At 36.3% G+C, this 24,934-nt stretch overlaps 1 protein-coding gene across 4 annotated transcripts in view; it reads right to left on the bottom strand.

The window, feature by feature from the left end:
• The window catches only part of BRCA2 (BRCA2 DNA repair associated), a 37,815-nt gene that overhangs the window by 10,430 nt on the left and 2,451 nt on the right, over positions 1-24,934 (bottom strand). For all 4 annotated transcript variants that reach the window (XR_011737655.1, XR_011737654.1, XM_071804688.1 and 1 more), the window contains exons 4-19: positions 23,179-23,284; positions 22,306-22,358; positions 22,160-22,200; positions 21,951-22,062; positions 20,567-20,622; positions 19,550-19,664; positions 16,900-18,087; positions 11,113-15,885; positions 9,849-9,941; positions 8,335-8,404; positions 7,521-7,942; positions 6,601-6,791; positions 5,797-5,984; positions 3,017-3,187; positions 2,352-2,703; positions 1,550-1,705 (exon numbers count right to left, since the gene is read on the bottom strand). Coding sequence is in view for 2 of the 4 variants with exons in the window: in XM_071804688.1 (XP_071660789.1) it covers positions 1,550-1,705; positions 2,352-2,703; positions 3,017-3,187; positions 5,797-5,984; positions 6,601-6,791; positions 7,521-7,942; positions 8,335-8,404; positions 9,849-9,941; positions 11,113-15,885; positions 16,900-18,087; positions 19,550-19,664; positions 20,567-20,622; positions 21,951-22,062; positions 22,160-22,200; positions 22,306-22,358; positions 23,179-23,284 (8,087 nt within the window). In the remaining 2 variants the exon portion in view is untranslated. The remainder of the gene's footprint in view (positions 1-1,549; positions 1,706-2,351; positions 2,704-3,016; positions 3,188-5,796; positions 5,985-6,600; positions 6,792-7,520; positions 7,943-8,334; positions 8,405-9,848; positions 9,942-11,112; positions 15,886-16,899; positions 18,088-19,549; positions 19,665-20,566; positions 20,623-21,950; positions 22,063-22,159; positions 22,201-22,305; positions 22,359-23,178; positions 23,285-24,934) is intronic.

Here is a 24,934-nt window from a genome sequence, read left to right as displayed (position 1 = left end):
CCACATCAACTGTACTGTCTGTTTTAACATGCTAGATTAGATGCTGTAGAACTATGGTGGTGGTCTGCAGATGCTTTCACACTTTTTCTGCCCGAAATGGTTTCATAGGACTACAGCCTTGTCCACAAGCCTGCCAGAACTGGCTTGCCTGAAGTGAAGAGACAGGTGAGCCAAACAAAGAGGTCAGGCTGCTGAAAGTGGTCCCTTCCCCTTTGCTGTGCCGTCCCATCCTCTCGCTCACACTGGCTCTAGCACACATCTGACCTCACCAGACCACATCAGTTTGTTAATTCAATAGACAGCAGTTTGTTGTGTGCTGTTGTTTATTATTTTAATTATATTATGAGTTAGTTACTTACTCCTGGTTTAGTGAATTAAATCAGGTAAGCAACAGGATCAGGTTTAGCAAAGAGAAGCAGCAAGACAGTACAGTGAGAGCAGGCTGAGAAGGGTTGAAGGACTAATCCTTCCGAGGCAGTGAATTGCTGAAATCCACTGACTATATGCTGTGTACTTCCTGCACTATTCACAGCTTGACACCTTTAATTAGGGTTACTGTGATTCCTACCCTCCTTGACTCTTGAGGTAAAAGGAGACAGCCCAAGTCTTCCTATCATTTCGGAATGTTTCAGCAAGAGTCTCAGTGTTTTAAGAAAAACATCTACGTGAGCACATCAATCTCTTGCTATAGTGAGGTACAAAGCACCAGTTTCCTCCCCAGCCTGCAAGCCATTTACTGTGATGTGGTTACAGATTACAGTCCCCTTTCTGGGACCTAAATAAATGTTAGTTCTAACAGTTGTACAACACTTTAGAAAGCAAGCAATGAAAGAAAAAAAAAAAAATCCCAAGATATACATGCCAAGTAACTGAAAGTTGTGTCCTGGTTAAACTGTTAACATTAAAAGGATTGCTTACTAACAAAAACATTGTTTCTTTTTGTAGTTGGTATTGTTAAAAGAACTAGCAGTTCCAGTGAAGCCTAATTCTTTTTAAAATGTCTGGATATCAAGTGGTATCTTCATTCTATTCTACACAATAATCACATTGTATTTTCAGTAATATTTTAAAATAGTAGATCTTACACAATAAAGCCAGCCACATGTAAGAAAAAGTAATCTTACTAATGGTTATAAATATTTAACTTCTTTGCAGAGATATGCATGTTAACAACAGAAAAAAATAGGTTTCACTTCTACTTGGAGTAGAAACTGTCAACTTTTTCTCTCCTTTAAAAACAAGTGCTGTGCTTTTTACATTACAGAACTGAAATTCAATTATTTCTGGCTTTTTGAAGCTGCAGGCAAAGCCAACCAGTAGATACTGGGCATAAACTCAAGTACTTCTTACAGCAGGATACTCTAGTCCTGAAATATCAAATATATTCACACTGCAAGAACTGTTCCTGTTCATTTTACACATAATGGTACCTTTTCTTAAATTTTTTAGCTCCCTCTATTATGTCTGATTTGAGGAATGATATAGCAATTAACTAATACAATTTAGATCTCATAGTACCCGTTAGATTCATAAAATATTTATACCATACCTGAAGAGGATAAGTTCTTTGAATAACCACATCAATACACCCCACTGCACCACCCTCGCTGTAAAGCGATGACAAAGGCAAAGGAAAAGGTCTGGGATCCCGATGAAATCCTAATTTTGCGTGCCACCGTGCACACCGGGTGCTATTCGCTGAAATCTGAGTAAGTTAAATGTTGAGTGATAAACTGTCACAGATAAGTCAAAGAAATATACAGCTTATTATATCTAGAGGAAAGACTATTTTCACACTGACCTCACTAAGAATGCCTCATTTTTCCACCTGAACATTTCAAGGTTTCTTTTCACATTTAAACAGGAACTAAAAATTTGATCAGTTAAAATTCTCTAGGAAAGAGCATCTATGAGACAAATCATTGCTTTATACCAGAGGAGCAACATTTTTATGCTGAAACTCCACCCAGCACTTTAATCATCCTCAAACAAGTCAAGACCCTCCCAACCCAAGCCCACCCTCTCATGAGCTGTTTTTTTTCTTCCTTCAACTTCCACATTGTCTGCAATGGATAAATACTTCTTGTAACTTTGTTAACAAAACTAAGGAGCTGCAACTGTCAAAACATGCAACAAAACTTGGCAGAATTTTATATTATGAACTTCTCTGCCTACCCTATTGAACAGCGTCAGCTACCCTGCGTCATGTCCTACAAATCTGGTTATTAAACTTCATCTGTTTATAGAGCCATGACAAATTTTTTTCTGTTTAGAAAACATGGCTTAACTAAATAGCATCTATCACGTATCGTGGTCACATCCAATTAAGCTGAACTGATATTTTGTTTTACCTTTAACATAAGGGAATCTGGGGCTTCCAGTGGCGTACATCCATTTTGAGAGCCAACAAGTTCTGCTCCGTGCACTATGATCTTCTGACCAACAGTCAGCCTTCTTCTATGTAAGAAAGCTTTGAGAGGTGGATCCAGAAGAGCTCTAATCCCATACCAGCCATCAGTAACTTCAATTATTGCTGCTGCTTTTTTACTTTCCACGTTTTTATTGCTACTGCTAGGAGATACAACGGTGTTCAGCGATATGATTTTAGAAATACACAGTACAAGCGTTTTACCTGCCGCATCATCTCTCTCCATTATTTTTTTGATTGCTGATCGCTTACTTTTATCAACTTCCAAATCATACCTACAAAAAAGAATTCATAATGCTTTGTTAAATCAAACAAAATCCATCACATTGTTTTTCCCTAAAGTCAACTGTAGCAAATGATTGCCTAAACAATCTACATGATTAAGTACAACTGTAGCAAAGCAAATGTTATCTAAATTTGTGTAAATAACATGCACTACATCTTTAATACTGATATGCATGAGTTTAACAATATAGGTATTCTGATAAACAGTAAAAGAAAGGTAGAGGTGCTTATTTTGTAATATTAGGAACTAGAAGGCACACAGTATCACAAATTATAACTCAAAATACCTTGCTAAACACATACCTATATTTCAACTGCAACAGCACAGTTTCTGGTGTCAAACATCTGTTAGCAAATTCACGTGGAAAAGACACTTCCATGGCTGCCAATTTCCATACAATCCACCTATAGTGATTGTAAACCCAGGTCTCTGTTATTAGCTTGGGATCTACACCAGGAGTGTCACAGAGGGCTCTGCAAATAAAGTGTTAATAAATTAACCTGAAAGGCACTGTAAGTTTTTACTTGCCTGTTTTTCCCTAGCATTGTAATCAGTGTATGTGCATAGGCAACATTAATAAAGGAACATTTATTATAATGAAAACAGGAATGTTACATTCCATAATCTGATCTGGTTATTGTCTGAATACCGATACTTTTTGCTTACACACTTTGGCAACATGCATGTGCATACGCATACATGCAGGTTCATACATGTGTGTGCATATGCATGTATGCATGTGCATACATGTGTGCATTCTTGGAGACTTTTTGACCGCAGCAGTAGCTCCTGGGCCATGCTCTGCCAGCTTCACGCAGTTATGCACATAGCATGGGGACAGACGTGTGCTCAGTGCCTTTTCAGCCCTGGAATTTCCCCTACCTGCTTGATAAGTTCATTACAATACATTCCCTTCTAATTCACAGTTTCTAGAGGTGTGGTACGGGCATTTTGGTTTTGTTTTGGTTATTAAGCATGCATGTGGACAACATGCTTCAAAGAACTTCCAGTTGCTACTGAAGAACTTTCTTCTTTCCATGGAGTGACCACTGAAATGGACTTTCATTCTTTGTTGAGTCCAAGCTGTACCACCATGACCTGCATGAGCTGGGTTGGAAACATTCATTTTTCCAGCTCTCAGAGTCACTAGGAAGGCCTTTCATTAAAGGAGGAAGAGAAAGAATTAGACCAGAGCTTCAAATTGCCAAGCCAATTAGACTGACTAGAACACAAGTTAAGTGCTATCACAAAGTCTTTCCATCTTGTCAGAAAGTCTCAAGAAGACTTTCAGGAACTGCATTGCAGTAGGGTGAGGAAAATAAACAGTTTAAAAGCCAAAAGGGCACATACAGGAAGATAAGGAGCAGGCATGACCATAAAATTGATTATTACTACATCAGAAGAGAGCAAAGCAATTTCAAACTTTAGGAGATATTCACTAATCTTTTGTGAGGGACTATGTAATTCAGGAGTTAAAGACAGAATTCAGTTCAAGATTAAGATCCTAAATACAGATGACTAAATGAAGGTATACATATTTTAGCTGATGGAGATTCAGTTAATATACTTAAAGGGATAAAAAGACTGATTCATCTGACCAACCAGTAGGTATGTATTCTCAATCATATGCTTTAATATATAACAAATCCAGAAAAGATACAAGAACTGAAGGCAATCTCTTGAGGAACAACCTCTACAAATTGCTGAGAGGCTATCTGGAATTCAGGGTCAAATCAATGCTGCCACCCAGAGCAGGTTCTGACACCAAAACCACTGTGGCTATTCTGGGATATTTAGCAGTGTGTTGGTGGTTTCCCTTTTCTGTTTCTGAAAAACAAATGTGGGGAAAGCCATGTACCTGATGGCATGACCACAGAATCAGCAGCACCTCTGAAAACTATTAAGACAAGGTGCCACAGGAACAAGAAGCTGGACTGCCTAAAATGCCAATATCTGGCACATCTAGGCATGAGATGTTTTGCGCAAATATTTTAATACCTTTTCTATTCACAGGAAAATTGTGTGAAATCAATCAAGATTACCTCCAACATTGCAAACACACTGATCCAGAGCTGGATGCATTCACATAATCACAGAATGGCTGGGGTTGGAAGTAACCTCTGGAGAACATCTAGTCCAAACCACATGCTAGAGCAGGTTCACCAGAGCAGATCACACAGGAATGTGTCCAGGCGAGTTTTGAATGTCTCCAGAGAAGGGACTCCACAGCCTCTCTGAGCAGCAGTTCCAGCACTCTGGCACTCTCAAAGTAAAGAAGTTTTTCCTTATATTCAGATGGAACCTCCTGTGCTTCAGTCTGTGCCTGTTGCCCTCATCCTATTGTTGGACACCACTGAAAGGAGTCTGGTCCCATCCTCTTGACACCCACCCTTGAGATATTTATAAACACTGATGAGATCCCCTCTCAGCCTTCTCTGCTCCAGGCTGAACAGACCCAGCTCTCTCAGTCTCTCCTCATAAGACTAGGCCTCTAATCATCTTTGTAGCCTGCCACTATGAATTCATTGTTGAACAGATTCATTATTAAAGGAAACTGTGAGTTCTACTACTGAAGTCTTGACTCTCTTCAAATCATAACTCAGCTTCAAAAAAATTTTACTAAAAAACTTATTTTAGATTCTGTCCTGCCAAAGAAGCCCTAGGCGCCTCCCCAATCAATGTTCTTTTCCACCAAGCAGCTCTAGAGCCCAACAGCAATAAATACTTTTATAAGTGAAAAAAAACCCAAAAAACTATTAATGCTAATTAAACAAAATTGTAAAGTGCTGAATTAATAGAAAACAGTAATAATTTTCTTGACTATTTACACTGTTGAAGAATCTTTCTAAATTGATGTTGTATGCTTTCCTTAGTGATCAGCGAAGATCACTAACATCAGTCTACATAGCAAGTTTACAATTTTACAATATTTTTATTTACATTCACAGAGGTGTACTAAAAATGTGCAGCAAAAAAGTACTCAGAGGCTTTAAAAGATCACTGTGTTGGATTTATTCTAGGGGATAAGAGAATCACTAAGTAATAAATAGCCTATTTGTCTCAAGTTCTTAAGTAACAGTACCTGTAAAACTCCTTTTTTCCAGCTTTTCCCTCATCTGTAGGTATTAGCCATCCTCCATCAGCAAGTTGCATTCCATTTCCAGCTAATAAATATTCCTTGCCAAAAAAGTCTTCGATGAGAAACTGGAAAGATTCTGCATTTGTGCTGTTAATTTGTAGGCAATGTTTTGAAACACCGTATGTGTAAAGCTGCAAAAAATTAGATGGAAAAAGACAAAACAACGCCAATATAGTAGAAATTCAGTAGGAATTCTAATCTTATAAATTCAGATAGAATATTTCCTTGAGGTTGAGACAGCTTTTGTCTGACTTTGTCATTTCATATGTAATCCAAGGAGAATGGAGGAATCCTCAGTAGTTATTTTAGCAGTAGAACTGCATCATAACATGCTTTAAAATAGTTCTAAAAAATTCAATAAGCTTTGTACTCTCACTATACCAAAAGCAAGATGCTTTTGATCTAGACTTACCTCAGCTTAAATTTTAACTGTCTTATCTTAAAACAGCTCTTCATATGGGTTAAAAGTCAATAGCAACTGTAATTGGTGGATTTTTTTCCTTGTTTGATGCTTCTTGTGTTTGATCATAACACTACAGAGACATTTATGACCCTATTATTTGGAATATCTGAAGGACTGTGGATATGCAAACCTGCTCAGAAACTGTAGCAACAGGTATAACAGCTACTGTAAATACTTATCTCAAAACGGAATTATGTATCAATTCAAAAGCTACTGAGTTTTTGTTTGCTTGTCTTAAGTAACAGATCCTGGGAAAGACACACAGTAAAAAGATACCAATTTACCTCTTCCGTAGAATAAAAACCAGGAGATTTCTCTTCTACTGCAGTTTTCAGAGAGATTCTATTTCTTGCAGATGTTTTAATGACATAAAGACTGCCTGGCTGTGAGCTAATATTTTGCCTGTATTTCTTTTTAATTCTCATTTCCTGCAGATCTCTGGCACAGCGGAGATTTGTCAGCATCTGGACCATAGCTGCAAAGAAAAACGCCCCCAAAACATCAAAACCTTTTCATGGCACATATTGATTTAAGATACATCGTCACACTACAAAAGTAGATTCAGAGAAGCAAATTTTCTAAGTCACTCTGCAGATTTTCAGAAACTTCAACTATCTAAATATTCCAAGTTTAATGCATTTTAAAATGCAGTGTTTACTGAAGGCAGTTGCGTAATATTTATATGAAATGAATGATATGAAATGAATAGGAATATGTAAGTCCCTGAACTAAAGTTAAATCCACATATTTTTCTCAGACTGAACTGTCTTCATAGAAAACACAAAATGAACACAAATTAGTTGATAATGACTACAAAGTCTGTAATTCTGAGATTTCGATCTGTAAATATTCTGCAAATGCTCCTGCGCCTGTTCAAATATACACAAGTGCTTCTGGAAAAGCCCAGATGATTTGACTGCAATAGTTATAGAAGTTATACACACTGCAACATTTAAGAGAGCTTAGAAGGCATAAACCCACAGGCAAAGTAAAGTCAAACAGCTCAGAATTTAAACTCAGTCTCTTTGCAAATGACACTATCACACATTTATATGGTTCAGCCTACATTTTAATTGGGGGGAAAAAAAACGTAAAAAGAAGCCTCTTTTTATTTAAAAAAGAAGTCTGACAGAATACGCAATACCCTTAAAGGTTCAACTCTGATAGTACTCACAGTAGGTAAGTGATCAAAATCTGAATATACCTAAGTCATCATTTTCCAGGTCAGTGTCTGCTGCATGCTGGATGCAAGACTGGTGGTCCTGAGGTTCAGCAACACCTTCTTGAGTTGTGATCTGATTTAATTCCATCTCTTCAGTCACATTTTTTCTGATCGGTGAGTCACATATTCTGCTGCTGCTGCCTTGTTCACCGGCAGAAAATGTCAGCTTGGTTTTGAAGGGTGGAATAAAAGTTTTAACAGCTTTGCCAGATTTGTACAAACTTCTTGTTTCTTCACTCTCTTTTGCTGAGGCCTTACATGGAGTAGAAAACCCAGCAGTACCATTTGCAGACTGTCTCAGTGCACAGTGCTGAAAAATGGCAGGTTTAGATTTGAATCCTTTGAAGTCTTGATCTGGTACAGTAAGGGTAGGATTCTTGACTTCTTGTCGTTCATTAGTAGCCCTACAGAGATGAAAACATTTAAACATACAGGTTTCAGCTTCCTGACAAAAATATTTGCCAGGATTTTGATATTCTTTGTTTAGTAATACAACTTTTAACACTACATCAATAAAAAGACAAAATATCAGTCTGACATTTTAAAAACTTAATACTTATTTTCAATCTATTGAGAAAAAGAGAGATACAAGCATAAAATTTGTTTAGCATCTCACTGGTCTACTGCAGCAATGTGTGTTATATAGTAATTTAATATGTTTATTTTGGAGTAAAATTATTAGTCTTTTATAAAGTTGGGTAGCAAATTATTATCATGATTTTTAAAAGTTACAAGAGCTTGTGAGGTTTTAAGAAACTGCATTAGAAGAATTTCAAATATATTATCAATTTCTCACCCAAAAGGTTGACAAGTTATGGGTTTTAAAGGAACATGGTACATAAATTTCCTTCTGTCTTTGAAAATGCCTGTAAGATAGTTAGAAAAAAAAGTTTGAAATGGTATATTACATGGATGGATAGTTACAGCACATGTTTCGTCTATATTATTGTAAATATATAAAACAGTTTCCAGAGTGGATTTAAACAGTTTTCCTCTTTTTCCCCTCCCCCACAATAAAATCTTTTTACACAAACATCTTCACGCTAGTTGCAAATAGATCTAAAGGGTAAGGGACCACAATGCTGAACTCTCAAAAGTTCCTATTTGTGAGCCTGCAACATGTTTTTAGGCTCCTGAAAGGGAAATGTTTACCATATATTTAATTCTAGGTAGACTCACCATTCCATTTAGAACTCTCTTAGCTTTTTTTTTTATTATTATTTTTTAAAAGCTACAACATAAAAAGGCAAATTTGCACAAACTCCTCCTCCCTTCATTGAAGGACATACTCATCTTGGAATTATCAACATAACTAAATCAGGTGTGCCTGGAATTTAACCTCATTTGTGCTATTGCCTTAGGCTGCAAAGAGGAAGTTTTATATAAAAGTCATATGTACAAGATGCCATGTTCTAGAAGTCAAAGGCAAGACTGTACTACAGATTAGACCTGTTTTCAGTCATTCCACCAAACAATAACACTGTTCAGATCCTGCTGCAGCATAGGATAATCTTTACATGTGAAAGGTACAAAATTATTCTCTGGCAGCAACTTACAAATTCCATTTAAAACTTTCTTTAAATCATGGGTTTTATGCTTAGAACAGATTTAGGAACCAATCAAATGGTTAAACCAACATATTTGCTACTGAATTCTAGGTGAGAGCATGGAGTGATTAGAAGAACAAGTTCCTTAAAGAACACAGCTTATCCTATAACCAAAAGCCATAGCCAAAAATCCCATTATTCTAATACCCTAATCACTAACTAGCTTCACATCAAGCATCAACTCCAACTTTAAAACTTCGATTTCACTTTCATAAGCCTCTGTATTACTGACTCAAAATATTAAAAGCATCTATAATGTAGAGACCTATCAATAAGTATATTCTTCATAAATTATTACATGATGAAATTACCAGTACCTTCTTGTTTTCCTGTGGATACGGTTTTAAATTGAGAAATTACAGAACAATAAAATACATTCTTCCTGGTGAGACTAAAATTTGTGAGATTTAAGATTGTGAGAAACTGGATGAATTCCTACTGAGTTCAAGGTTAAACCAGAGTTCTTGCAGAAGTAGTACATTGTCATACATTTGGATTCTAGACAATAACACATACCATTAATCATGTGATTTCAAATCAGCAGAGATACTATCATAGCAGCTTCCCTGAATTTCCATGACTATATAGATAAAAGAAGCAGTTAAGCAATCTTATTATATGTTAATTTATTTGAAAATGAAGAATTCTAAAGATAAGAACTGACATCAGGTTACTGCTTAGAGCATAAGAATACAAAAATTACCATCGGGGGTGCTTTTCGAAGCTTTCAATGATCTGGAGAGATTCTTTGTTCTGTTAAATTCAAGCAGTAGCTGTCTTTTAACTGGAGGTTCTCCTGGAATAAAAACACAGACTTTTAAAAAAACTGATCTTTTTAAGTTCAGTTTCTTACCAATACTGTCTACCTTAACTATAATTTCCAAACAAAACATTCAAGAAGTCAGAGCAAGCAGGTTTTCAGATCGCATGTCTGTATTAAATGGCCTTTTTGAACAGAGAGCAACATCACAATTTGCAAAAGTTTCTTCTGGACAGAACAACTGTATTTTGTGTTACCAAGAATGACTTTGAAACTCCATATAGTGAGGCCTGTTGCAGAATCTTCTGTGGTCAGTAGTTCTGCTCCATCCAAATCAGAATCTGTGACCCTTAAGTTAGCAAACAGTCAGGCTGCCTTAGAAAGTGCACCAGTGGATTTCAGCAGCGCAGCTCACTCCCATCTTTTTTTTTTTGTACTTTTAGTTGTTGGAATCACTAAAGAATTCTAAAAATGCATGTAACACAACTTTTAGAGAAGCTGTAACAGAGGATATGGTTCAACTGTGACACAACTGTTTCAAATTGGACTAACAGACTCCTATCTGCCTTTTCATGACTACTCAAACTTTCCTGCACCAAACTGGTTGGCCTTTGTACCTGAACTTGTGCTGCCAGGCAGCGACTCTGTTGCAACCTACCTTTCCATAAATAGTTTTCAGGCAGCTCACTCAGGTCCTGAACAGCTCTGGGTGACTGTGCAAGCATTAAGTAGCAATACTTCAGCCCTGTGACAGATCAGTTTTAGATTGCAAGCATCTGTGCTTTTAGATCAACAACTACTTTTCATATTAGATTAGCAATCTCAGCACAAACAAAACCATGTTCTCACCTACGAGGCACAAAAAGGTGAAAATGGAAATACTGCTACTCATTTTTCAATGAAACATTAGATTTCTGCAAAGCAAAAAAAAGTCTGCTCAGGGAGAAAAGCAGCAGTAGCTTTCTTCCATAACTTCATGATAAACCAGCAAAACCTGCACACCTTCAGAATTACTAATCACAAATTTAGCTTGTAACGTGCATTTAAGGCTGGAGAGAGTAGATGAACTATCGTCTGCAGCAAGAATTTTTGTCATTAGCACTTAAGAGAAAGAACTTCAGTTTCTATATGACCTAAATATCAATGTGATGCGCAAAAACCACTGTGCAGAAATATGGAATTGAACATACACAAGACAAAGACCTACCAAATGAGTTTTTGTCTTCAAAGTGCCTCTTCCCAAAGGTCTTACTTTGAAAGTTTTTATCCAGTCTGCCACTGAAGGACTGTGAAGCTTTAATTTGTATTCCAGAATCAGAAATATCATCTTCCATAAAAGCTCTTGCACTTTCTACAGCCTCCATTTCCAAGTAATTTCTTGGAGTTTGGAGAAGATTAGTATTTATTCCTGCTCCAGCAGTAGCATTGCATGAAATTGCTTCAGAATCTGTTTTCATTCCCAGATTCAGCTGTCCTTTTCCAAAAGACCTAGTCTCCTCTTGCTGAAAGCTGTTTTTAAACGATGTTAACTGCTCATTTTTCTTACTATGTGGTACGTACTCAGGCATTTTGACATGGTGGTTGCTTGGAAGAGACTTCATTTCCTCATCGTAGATGCTTTTTAAGTTAACATCTTCATCGCAGCTTTTTTCAATTTTGGATTCTGAGATGACTTCATCAATTGAAGATTTTGCATGTTCACCACTTCCATTAATTGAACTAAGTTGATCTGTAATGCCAAGTTCATTGCTTATAAAGTCAGATTCTTTTAAAATTGCCTTTGCCTTTTGATAGGCATTTTTAGAGACCGTTACCTGCTTTCCACTTGCAGTGCTGAACCCAAAAGCAGGATCTGAAATCAATTCAGTGCTGTTCTGTTCTTCCTCTTTTGGTAACACTATCTGCATTTTCCTAGGAACTACATCAGTGTGCATTTCAGACTCTTCAACAGCTTCTTCCTCAACTAAAAATGGTTCTTGTAGATGTGATGAATTATTACCTTCCATTTCAGAAAAGAGCTGTCTAGCTTTCCTGAGTGACTCTTCAGATAGTTGTACAGGCTTACCACTTGCTGTACTAAAAAACCCAAGATTGCTTGTAGAAGAATTTGGCTGCTTTACCTGCTTATCTGGAACAGGCAAATGCCCTAAAAGCTTAACATTCTGTTCCAACTGTTGCCTCTGAGAATTTGAGTCTACACATGTGTTTGTATCTTGGTGACCATTGTCACTAGCACTTGCACTTACTTTAATAACATGGGATGAAGCTGAATTAATCTCTTCACTTCTTGTAGCACTTAAAAAATTAACAGAATTAGGACACTCAGCACAAATGACGCAAGATGAATTTCTAGCAATTTCTGCTTGATCAGTTCTTGATTTAGTCTCAATTTCATATTTTACTGATTTACTACAGTCTTCCTGAAACATTCGTCTGACTCTTGCTACTGCACTTTCCGAAACAGAAACCCTTTTACCTTTTGCTGTACTAAACACAATTTGTTTTGTATCGTCCTTTTGATTTTCAACATTAAGAGACGTTTCTTTTAAGCTGGTTAAATTAGTTTCATGTTCAGGAGGACTGACTAGTGACTGGCTTTCGCAAGCATTAACGATGGTGTCTGTGAAGCTGTTTGTATCAGCACAAGGTTTATTTAAATGTTCTAAGTCAAACTCACTGTCACAGTTCAAATGTGAAGAGCTACTTTCTGAAGTTAATAGGAGAGATTGATTATTGTTACTATCCTCAACAAATGAAGTATTTTTTGTATCTCCTGGCACAGAATTATCTGCAAGGTCATTTGATACCTTCATTAAATGCAGAGATGCAGCAGAGTGCACAGGAAAATCATGTGTGATTTCTGAGTCATCCCTCTGTTTTGCTGAGTATGCCATCTCTCTCTCAGCAAACAGTTTTCCACCTTCAGACAAATGAGTTCTAGTTAAAGCATCACTCTCCTGTCTCAGAAAGGATTCTAATTCTGGCTTTCCAGGTCTGACATCGGCTTTTTTATGTGCATATGAAGTTTCTGAACTTTTACAATCTTCACCTAGATTAACAAATGTATCAACTTTAACAGTATCAAGAATCACAGCATGTTTAACGGGACTGCTCTCCACTGTCTGCTTAAATTGATCTCCTGGTTCTTTGGGAACAAGTTTTTTATAAAAATCAAGTTTTTCTGGATCACATTGAGCAATGCTTTCAACACACAAGTCTTTGACAGAGTTTTTAGCACATTTCCTTTTCTTTAAGGGGTTCTCAAAACTGTCACAATGTTCCTTTCCTAAATCAGCATTTTCTGCAAAAAACTGCTCAGCTTTAGCCAAAAATCCATCAGCAATTGTTATTTTCTTACCACTAGCAGTATGAAAATCAGTCAGATAACTCCCCTTCACTTCATTTTTTTCAACATTCACCTCTTGCTCAAAAGGTATTTGATGATGATGGTAAGAACCCATTTTTATTCCACTTTCATTCACTAACAGGATCTTATCATGGGTGGTGTCTTCTCCTTCCATATTTGTACTATTTGCCTTTTGTTTGTCACAGTTCTCCAGAACATTTACATCGCTTTCTCCACATTGTACATTGAGCAAGTGTAGCGAATTATCCAAAGCTGTATCAGAAATGGAGACATTACCACCAGCTGGAGTTTGACATTTTTGTGAAAAGAGTTCATTTTCCTGCTTTACGTCTTCTTGCCAATTAGGAGAGAGGTTTTCCATTTCATCTGATAAACTATGTTCTTCCGCAGTTGTAATAGCATTTCCTGGACATGTTACATCTAATGAGTCTTCTTGCAAACTACCTTCAACTTGGCAATCTCCTTGACTGAAAAATTGTTTGGAAGTTTTAAGATTCTGGTTATGCTTTTTAATAGATGATAGACCATCGACAATGGTGCTAGTACTATCATAATTTTCAGTAGCATTTTTTGATATTTTTCTCTCATTTTCTGTATTTTCTTTAAATGGTGTACTAGTATTTTCCTCATTTTTTTCCTGGACGTGGTGGGCAACGGAATCTGTGTGGGAAACAGCATCCATGCTTTTGAAATCTGAAACACAAACTATTTTTTTGTTTTCTTTTGTCATACATCTGACAAAATTGCAGTTAGAAGATATATGGCCATTTGAATTGTGACATGTAGTACTAGTTTCAGGAGACTTAAACAAATAGTTATCATCATCCAAGTCCCTGAAGAGCTCTGCAGACCTCTTCAAAGCTGCCTTAGAAACACTTATTTTTTTACCTCCAGCTGAAGTAAAGCCTATGAAACTAGAAAAGCCATCCTGTTTAGCTACTGGAAAGCTCTCATCAGACATTCTACTTCCATTTCTGTCTAAGTTAGTAAAAGTAACCTTTTTGTCATTTTTATGGAAAACCACTCCACTGTCTGTTTTGTATTCCACCACATTAGTGTCTTCATTTGTGTCTTCCTGCTTAGTATAATACTTGTCATTTTTTACTTGATTTTCAGATATAAAAGTGCTACAAAAATCAGCATCTTCCCTTGTTTCAGAAATATTTTCCACATTCTTTGCTCCATGTGTTCCTACACTTCTGAACTGTTGAAAGGCCTGACTTTGCATCATGTTACTTTGCTTTCTGAACTGTGTAAATTCAAACTGACTACCTGTTTCTTCCAGGATACTAGAAAGTTCAGCAATTTCAGCTTCTTGGCTTGCTGTCAAGGTTTGATTTTTTTCTTGCAAGGATTGTTGACTTCTAGGAAAGCTTTTACACAAGCCAGCTTTATGTGGAACTAACTGCGTATGCCTGGGCTCAAGAGAACTTGTCCGTGAATCTAAAGAATCAGATAAATTACTACTCGACTTGCTTCCTGAATCTGAGAGAAACAGATTCTCCTTTTTAACTTGATTTGAAAAGTTTCTCACTCTTTCCATGGAATAGGCTTCAAAACATTCATTTTCAATATCTCTGAACAGCATTTTGCCTTTTGCTAAACTGACTTCAGAGAATTTAATCCGTTTATTTGAAGCAGTCTGAAAACCACCAGAGCCCGGATTGAAACTACACACATTAAGATTTCCCGATGGTTTCCCTTTATACTTCAGGTTCTCATTTGGCTTTTTGCTGGAATACATAGGTGCTACTTGCTTATTGTCTTCAGAAATTACTTCATTTAAAGAATTATCACCTATACAATCTAACAATTCTTTAGCAGTCTCTACAGGTACATTATTGACAGCAGCTGCTTGAGCACTTCCATTGTTTTCAGCTGACTTTGGCTCTTCGTTGTTGGCTACAACTTCTGAAAAGGCAGCTGCATCTGTTTTCTCCCCTTGTTTCAATCCAGTATTATCATTTTCTGAGGAGTTTATTCCCAAAGGTCCAAGTACTTCTCTACAGCCAACTACAGACCACTGGTCTGTAGCACACCTTTTATCAGTTGATATTTTATTGTGGCAATCATTGCTGACTCCATTTATGCCAAAGCTGATCTGACTCAAAGTGTTATTGAAACCGTCATGCATCCCAGACATAGTGTCATGGTGCGTATCACTCAAATGTTCATTATTCCTTGAAGACCACACAAGTTCCTCTTTCAGGCTCTGAGGTACAGTAGCTCCAACATTCACATTAGCACTCATGTACTTATCTTCCTTGCCTTTCTCTAAGCAACAGCCCTTGAGGAGCAATCTGGAATGCTTTCTTGCCATTAGCCGTGCTGAAGTTAGAACTTTACGTTTAATATTTGAAATTATTTCACTATTTAAACAAGTTGTTGGGTCTTCTTTCTGAGTATTAGATAATTCTAAGCATTTTAATAATGTAGCAGGTTCGTCTTCTCTGGCATTTTCCCCCAAATTTCTCAGGTCTTGTTGCTTCAGCCTATCATTGAACAAATTGTCAGATGAGTTATCCATTGTATCCATTTTTAAAGTACAAGTGCTGAAATTCTTTTCCCTGACATTCGATTGCAAACACTTTCTCTCTGAAAGAAGGAAGCAGTCTACAAGACAAGACATTACAGAAAAAAAAAACAATGTTAATAAAGTAGTTCTCAGTTATTCAAACAAATATAAATTCAAATTTTAATAAATTTTTTTGCCCATAAGATGATTTCTACACATGCTTAACACTGGTACCATAAATATCGCTTTTGTTTCCATGAGAACACCTTGACAAGATTACAGCTCCATTTAATCTATTCACATTCTAATAGCCAGAAATAAGTGAGTAGCCTGCAGTTAATGGTATAAGTTAAAAAAAAAAAATTCTAGTCATCGTGAAATTTGAAGAGATTTGAAGAGATGGGCTTCCATTCCTTGTGTCTCAACATAAGGACTTGTTTCAAACTTTAAAGAGAAGTACTTTGACTCCTAATATTAATCATAGAATCATTTCGGTTGGAAGAGACCATCAGGATCATCGAGTCCAACCATGATCTAACTCTGGCACTAAACCATGTCCCTAAGAACCTCGTCTAAAAACCTTTTAAACACCTCCAGGGACTAGTTCTTCTAGCAAGAACAACAGTTTTTAAAAACAGGAGTATGTGGTTGTTTTCATTATGGTGTTGTTTTTGGGGTTTTTTGTGCTTCTGGAAGAAACAGATGTACAATCTTAAAACTCCTAATTTTAAAAGAATAACAGTACAACTTCCCCATTCTTTATGACCTTTTATAAGTTCTCAACTCACAGAAGAACGCCCTTGACACTATGGATGCCTAAACGGCATTGACATATGATTGTGCTTGTCAATTAGAATAGTGGTTCAAGGTGGAAGTTGCTATTCCAGAAACTAATCTGAGACTAAAACAGTAAGGTAGCACCAGACCACTTGAAAACAATGCCATTCTGTCAATATTATTATAACAGACCAGTTCTGTATCTTGATTCCCATTTGCAGAGCTACTTTATCACAAATACAAAATTTTGCATTTTTTAAATCAGAAACATTTATATAAAAGGTTCTTAATAAATACAGAATCCTCCACAAATGAAGAAAAGCGTAATAATATACCTTGATCATCAACACTGGCCACATGACAGCCTTTAAATTCACATGAATCAGATTCCAAATGTGGCAATATAGGATGAGCAGGTGATTCAGAGGTTACGTCTTTCTGTATTTTTTCTTCCTGATACAGTAAAGTATTATTTATTGCATAAATAAATCTCTTGGATCTCTTTCTCAAGCTGGATAACACATTCAGGTTTTTAAAGCTAGACTTCGCAGGAGTATTTTCATTATTTATTAAATGTAGGTCATTGCAATTATCAGGAGATGTAGCACCACATACAAGTGGGTGAGACAGAACATCAGCTACCACAGATTTAGAAGTTGCTTTTAAACGTCTGGAAAAGCTGCCATTGTAGACTACAGAATACTCTGTGACATTTGTACTTTCAATTAAAAAGGAATTACAGTTTAAGAAGCTCATTTTGGAAACCTTCTCATCTGCACATCCTTTTACTAACTTTGGATCTTGAACACTCAGAGACACAGATTTTACTGGAGTTATTTCCCATGTTTGGTTGTTTTCAGAATTTTGCACATCATAGCACTTTTCTGACAACTTGGCAGTCAACAGCTTTTGTGCTTTTATCAAGCCTGACGTATTCAGTAAAGATGTTTCAACAGCATCATCCCTGGTCACCAGCACTGACTTATCTCCTAAATTTTTCTCTCTACAGAAGTCAGAGGATGGAGAGCTACATACAGATGTTTCCAAGTGAGTTACATCAAGATCAGATAAGCTCAGTTGAGACCACTGGCTTGATGAAGATGGCACATCTTCTTTCACAGGCTTCTCATTCTCAGCTGACACATATGTTCTATAATCTTGCACATCTCCTGTGATGTTAAGTGGCTCCAGTTCGTTTTCATGTCCTTCTAAACAGCTATCTTTAACAACCCCCATATCTTCATCAATGTTTTGGAGTAAAGAATCCTTCACTTCAATAGAGTGGCTATTTTCAGTCTGGCTTGTTGTTTTGAAGTCATGTGAAATGCCAGCCTTTCTTCTAACAGACTGCTCAGAAGGAACATCCCGCTTTCCTTGTGCTTTATCTGTGTTTATTTCACATTTCTCTACTACATCCAGAGCACGTGGCATCAGCAGAAGGGTTCCACTGGAATTAACAGGCATGTTGAATGTGTCCTCAAAGCTATTCATCTCACCAAATAAGGCATCTAACATCTCCGACTCTATACAGTTTAGAGAAGATGCGGAGAGGAAAAGAAATGAAAAAATAAGTTTTAGGAAATTACCTATAAAAACACAACGCTGTTACTTAGTTAATACAGCTTTCAATTTCACGGTAATTACCTTTACCCAACAGTGAGTTTGGAAAGATAAATTTGCATGTCTTTAAAGAAGTTTGTTTGTTCTCCTACAGCAGCTGTTAGACAAGACAGGAGGCAAAAGACATCCATGCAGATGTCCTGCCCTCCTGAGGACTGTGGTGATCAAGCAGGTTTCCAAGATGAAACCCATTTGTCTCAGAATAATTTTTTTTTTAATCTATAGACAGGAGAATGAGTAGGAAATTTTACAAGATAAATATCTGGGTTTTTTTCCCTCCAAAATTTATACCAGATGGTAGGAACCAGACACCTTAAGAAGCTGCTTATTTTTGTCTATAACTGGCAGCTAAGGAAACTGTTAGTTCAGGATGATTCTAGTAAGCTATCTTTCACTTTGATATAAAATATTATAGTGTCTAGAAGGTTTTAGAAAATATTCTCATTTTCTTAAATTATTAGGAAGCTTTTAACAAGTTCCAAGTGATTGGCACAAACATTAGAAAAATAATGAGAATACTTTCTTTGTGTAGAGAAACAATATGGAGTGGGGAAAAAATAATCTAAACTCGACTTTGTAGACAGCCTTAAAATCTTATATATACCAAATCAAAATATTACCTTCTCAAATGTGTGAAACTAGGTCTACTTCTCAAAATATTTCACATTTTAAAGACAGACAGGTTTTATTTTGAGAGTACTTTTTAAGGCTTTTTCATATAAAAGAAATTGTAACCAAGTACTTAGAAAACATCCATGTCACACAACCAATAATTAAACTTTTTTCCTAAGCCTTTTTTAGGTACAATTTCTATAATTTAGAACTAGTTTCCCTATTAGAACTTTCAAATGCCTAGTGAATGAGTTTGTTCGCATCTGAAAAAAAACAACCAACCAACCATTTAATTTTCCTAAAGGATTTGTCATGTTTTGAGCTATTAATAGCTGAAATAAATGAAGAAAGGATATAGCAAGACTGAAAACCAAGCTCATAGCAGAATAATAAATATTGAGGTGAAGTTTCATGACAAACCTAAACCTGTTCAATTGCTAGATGTAGTAGTCTTGCTCCCCCTTGAGCCATGCACCACTTTTCTTCCTCAGCTGTCCCATATAGTCTCACACCTTCACTTACACCAGTACTAATCTGGTTGTCATCCAGTGGCATGGTAACCTGATTTAATGCACTGACTCAACAAAAACTGATTCTCTTTTTTTAAGGCCAAATTAGTTTTACAAAATTGAATCAATTGAGGAAGTGGAAGTACACAGCTGGCAGAGGAAATAATCTGTAAGGTCAGCTCAGGATAACTTTACCCTCAGTCTTGTTTCACAGTATAGTCAGTAATAAAACATCAAGGCATACCAAAATCTTTGATGTCATCTTCAGCATTTGGCTTCACAGTTTCTGGTACAGACAGCAAACCTGTATCACTTGTTACAGGACATTTATCATGGTTGGAAATAAAGCTTTGCAAAGCCTGTAAGCCAAAGACATAAGCTATTATATACATTACATATCAGTGTCACTTTAACAGTAAAGCAAGCAACTCTAACCATGTACTGCAATATCTGAGTAATTCTTCATCTCTTGAAAGGTAACATTTTCATGGGTACACTTGAAAATAAATATGCAGATAATACCCATTTTCAATGCAAACCAGGTTCCGTTCTATAACTAATTTAAGTGCAGTGACTGGTTCCAGCGGTTTACTCTAAGCAAGCCTCTCAAAAAGGAACAAAGGAGACATGAGGAAGGAGAAACTGTTTGCTTATTTTAACTTGCAATGGTTTGTTAACTGTGAAGTTTCAGGTAGTTAAGAATCAAACGTATCTTTGTAACTGAATCCGATTAGCACTATGGTTGGTTTTCAGTTTGAATAATCATTCAGCTTTCATACACACAGAGTAAAATTACAATTTTGCAGGAACTCTCCCTCTCCTAACAATTTCAAAAGTCTGAAATGAATACTCAATTTCAACTCTTGGTATAGTGGAAGAGCACAGTAAGTTATTGGACAATATAAGCCAAACAATAACTCCCAAAACTGTGACAGAAGAAAAACAAAGAAACCCTCTGATAAGTAGCATATTGCAATTCTTAGGTTTGATTTCTCTTTGAATGAATACCACTGCTTCTGAATCCAAGTGATTATTTTTTTTAAAGACAGCAAAAATATTTCTCAAAGGTGGTTATTTCAGAAAAATATAGTCTACAGCCAGGCTTTGCAAGTGTAGTTTTGTGGGCCATAACTTTTAGAAATAGACAGACAGAAGGGTGTAGGACAAAAATGAGATATTTTTTTATTCGTGGTTCAAGGAATGTACATGTAACTAAACAGCTTAACTGAAATTAAAAAACAGCATAGCTCTTAAAACTTACTATGTCAGCTCTTTCACCTTGTTGCTTTGCTCCAGAAATAGAATCATTCTCTCTGGCTTTAAAAGAAAGACAGATAAGTCAATTCATTTGCTCCTAAGCAATTTGCTGAGTGTGTTCAAACATGGTGGTGTTTTGGGAGTGTTTTATTTGAATTATTTCAAACGCAACTGAAATCTGTAAACAAAACTACTAAAAAACTAACTAAAAGTTCTAAATAAGAAGTCCTACAGGTGAGGCTGAGGGAGTGTACAAAAGCAGTCTTAGAACAGCAGAAAACACCCTAAATCACAGGTTGTGGTTTCCACTAAGCAGGCAGACCAGTTACCACCCTGAGACCAGCATCACTGCCAATCTCCTTTCCAGGAGTTATTCATGGAACTACTGTTTTGTCTTGTTTTTCTGTCAAAGGACCTCAGTGAGATATTCAAGCCTCTGTAAGGAATTTTTTTTCCCATTTTCTCCCACAAGAGCAGCAATATCTTTTCACCTACGTTACAAAAGGAGAAACTGAACCCTATTTTTAAGATGCCTAACAAGCAGTATATTCAAATAAGATGTTTCATAGATATGGCATCTAGGTTCCATGTAGCAGCCAAATGAGTCACTTTTTCCTTTGACAGGTGCCAGATGGCAGAGAGTGGGCATCACTGGTCTAAAATCTTAGGGCTCATCCAGGAAGCGGGAGAATGGGGAGAGCTCAAACCACAGCTCATCTCCCAGAAGAACATCATTAAGCTATGGATAAGTTCCCCAGCCTCCCTTTTCATGTCACATCATTCTGAGCCAATGAACACCCAAACTGGCACAACTCAGTAGCCCGGTGAATAGCACCACCCCCTTCCTGCCAACAGAGCAACCACAGAATCTCTCCAGTTGGAAAGAACCCATAAGGACCATCAAGTCCAACTCCCTGCTCCTCACAGGATGACCTAAAACCAAACCAGTTGACTAAGAGTGTCATGCAGATGCCCCTTGAACTCTGACAGGCTTTGTGCCATTACCAGTTCTTGCACTTCCTACTCTCTCTATGCTTTTCTACATTACTTCTAAATTTATATAATCCCTTACACAAATAATAATTCATATAATCCCTTACACAAATAATAATTTATATAATCCCTTACACAAATAATAATTTATATAATCCCTTACACAAATAATAATTTATATAATCCCTTACACAAAGGCAGAAAACTTTTCAAAAGCAATGACACATTTAATTTCATTTCTTCCTTTTAAGACTACATTATTTAAAGCGACCCACTAAGCTTCACTGTAAGATTTTTGTCCCTTTGAATAAAAATAATCAGTTCACGCTAAATGAACTTCCAGTCTCAAAACCAGAAGTTTTTAACCCTTAGCAAAGGTTCATTTTTAGAAATACCTATTATCACTGTTGCACCAAGTGTAGGAGGTGTGGCTAAAGAACTTGACCAGGACATATCTGGATCCACTTCTGCTCCCAAACTTTCAGAAATATGTTTTGGAGTTCTGACCTAGAAATATATTTAACAATTAATTAATATTTCTACGCAGAATTTCAAATGTATGACTCAGGAAAAAGAAAACAAAATGCAGGAATAACACACTTACCTCCAAAAGTTTTGGTGTGCAAAACAAGCTTCCATATGGTCCTACAAAACATTATGCAATAAGGACATTAAGTAATACCTAAGACATAAGGATTCATACCCACAGATATCAGGTATTTTGTAAAACTAAAAAAGGGAAATACAAACCTGGAATAGTACTTCTCTGAGGTGTTCTGTAAGTATTCCTTGAAATAGCTGGACTGCAAAACAAAACCATATTAAAAAAATATTAAGTTCACTTCTCAATTTCTGAAAATAAGTAAATATTTCAGACATTACATATATTACTGCCTCCATTATCTTCTCTCTTTGCAATCATCGCTATTTCCCTGACTACATAAAATGTAGACTTCTCCTAACCATCAGTCAGTATTTTAAACTTTACCATAAGTTTATTTCAAACTGTCAAATGCTTATTTTGTGAAATGTTAATTTTCAATGATGATTTGTCTCACAAGCAGAACACTAGACTTCAATATAACCATGCATTTCTTAATATGCTGCAGGAAACTATGAAAGTGGGCTTAATTAATTTGTTTTAACTAAAGAATGAGTTTAACTGTTCTTATAATCAACATGAGTACTTTGAGCAGATATATCTGAAAAAATATACATTTAAATGTAGAAATCAAAGCTATTACTAAAAAAAATCTCAGTAAGTATTATAAATAGCTTTACAAATTACTACTTGAGAAGCACATAATACATCAGTACTATTCTTTCTTGTGCTGGATGTTGAGGATTTGGGAAGCTGAAATAATGTCAACAAATGCCATATGTCAGCTGTGAAGGAGAAGAAAAATAGGAAGGAAGAACACCTAAAAGCAAGGAAGTTCTCAAAATCAGCTTGCGTTTTATTTGCAATTCACTTAGCAACTTACAAGTATCATAAACATACAAGACATAACAGACTATTGATTGCTCCAAAGAAGTCTAACAGTCAAATACAGTGGTTTTAATATTTCTTTTTGCTTAAAATCGAGTTTATTACATTTTTTTGTGTTGACATATTTAGCATACCTAGCAGCAAGGCAGTTGTGGCAGGTACCAGGAGGAGAAGCAAATATTTCATTTTCTTGATCTACTTCTCTTCTTGTGATACTTGGGCTTATCAAATTATCTCTGCCTACAACATAGAAGGTAATGATCAACACAACCTTGCAGAACTACATGTAACAGTTTTGACTTTTAAAGTGTATAGATAAGCTTTAAAAAAAAATTGCGCAACGTCTGATTTTTAGTTTAAAAAGAACCAACAAAACCCTACCTTCTCCCTTAGTGTTTTGAACATTTTCTAATTCTTTATCCAAACAATGCTAAACACACTTCAAATATGCAGACAAAAGTGCTCATGACGACACTTTATTAATTTTATATATATATATATATGTATATGTATGTTTCAATATATTTCTGTGATATTTTTTCAAGTCACATATTCCATTTCAGTTTTAGTATATTGTATTGTGTCTTTCTTGTCATTGGCAGAAGTCATTCTTCAGAGAAATTTGATACATGCAAATGTGCATTTGTACCAGCTTTCCCTCAAATTTACTTAAGACATACACTTCTTGATTAGAATAAGCAGCATAAAGAAAAAATTATTTCTGGAACTGTTAGTGGAGGCCCTGTTACTGGTAGCAGCAGTTATTTATATGCTGTGCATCTCCAGCCAAAAGAGAAAGAGTGGTCCCACCAAAGCAGCAGAATCCTGTGAACAGTGACCCCCTCACATGCACAAGCAACTACTGACAGGAATTCCTACTCAGAAATTTCCAGACAACATCCAGATCAGAAATGACACCTAGTTTTCTGCGTTTCTCTGCTTCTGAGTTCCTGAGTTCCCATGCAGGGCACAGTTGCAACCCAGTACCATACCAAGGTGAAATCCAACAGCTTCATCCATGCTCTCATTTTCACAAGAAGGAAAACTCAAGTTAGCTGGCTCTAACCAAGAAAACCAGAAGGAAAAGATCTTGGGCCGGCCACAGGGAACTACATAGAAGCTCTAGTAATAGTTGTCTTCCCTTCCTTAGGGAGTGTGTACAAACATCTGCATGCACTAACACAGAACAAAAGTAACCATTTTGAAACAGAAGAATCATAAGGTTCCTTTGTTTGCAACTTATGGACTGGTACCAAGAATTGAGTAGGGACTTAACACTCTAAAAAAAAAATAGCTAAATTTAGAAGAAACATGTTCTCAGCTGAGAATAAGTTGAGCAGAAGTTCAGCAGTAAACTTAAGAAAAAACAAAGTAGCAATATTCTATGCAAGTGAAGTTATAAAATACATTTGAACAGTAGCACAGTCCTGCACATTAAAAGTCTTTGCTTTAGGATCTAAAAACAATTCTGGTGATAAAGGGAGTCTTGTGTTTGTCTGTAATCTGCTTAGAAAAGCTTATCTTATTGTTAAGAGGGCATGCACAGAGTAGATGCTCAAATATTGCAGGAATGGGGTTAGATATTCTTCCATAGAAAAGATTCTTACACACAGTCTTGCATACATTCTCCATAGAAAACATCCTTGTCTCTTTCCAAGGAGAACTGGTACTATGCCTTACAGGTGCATCAAAAACAAGCAGAGAGACATGTACTTTGATGACGTACTTGGGATTTGGAAATAATGCAATGAGAAGTACCTCATAAGTGGTAGACTTCCTTGTTCCCAAATGGAAAAGTGTAGCTGACTCGCAGTTCTATTAATTCAGAGAGCTTAGTTCTTCTAAATCTTTCTAAGAAAGGTTAAGGAATGCCCTACAGATCACCTCATA

This window comes from Patagioenas fasciata, chromosome 1 (genome assembly GCF_037038585.1).
Source record: "Patagioenas fasciata isolate bPatFas1 chromosome 1, bPatFas1.hap1, whole genome shotgun sequence".
Lineage (NCBI taxonomy): Eukaryota > Metazoa > Chordata > Aves > Columbiformes > Columbidae > Patagioenas > Patagioenas fasciata.
This window is presented reverse-complemented; position numbering and strand designations above follow the sequence as displayed.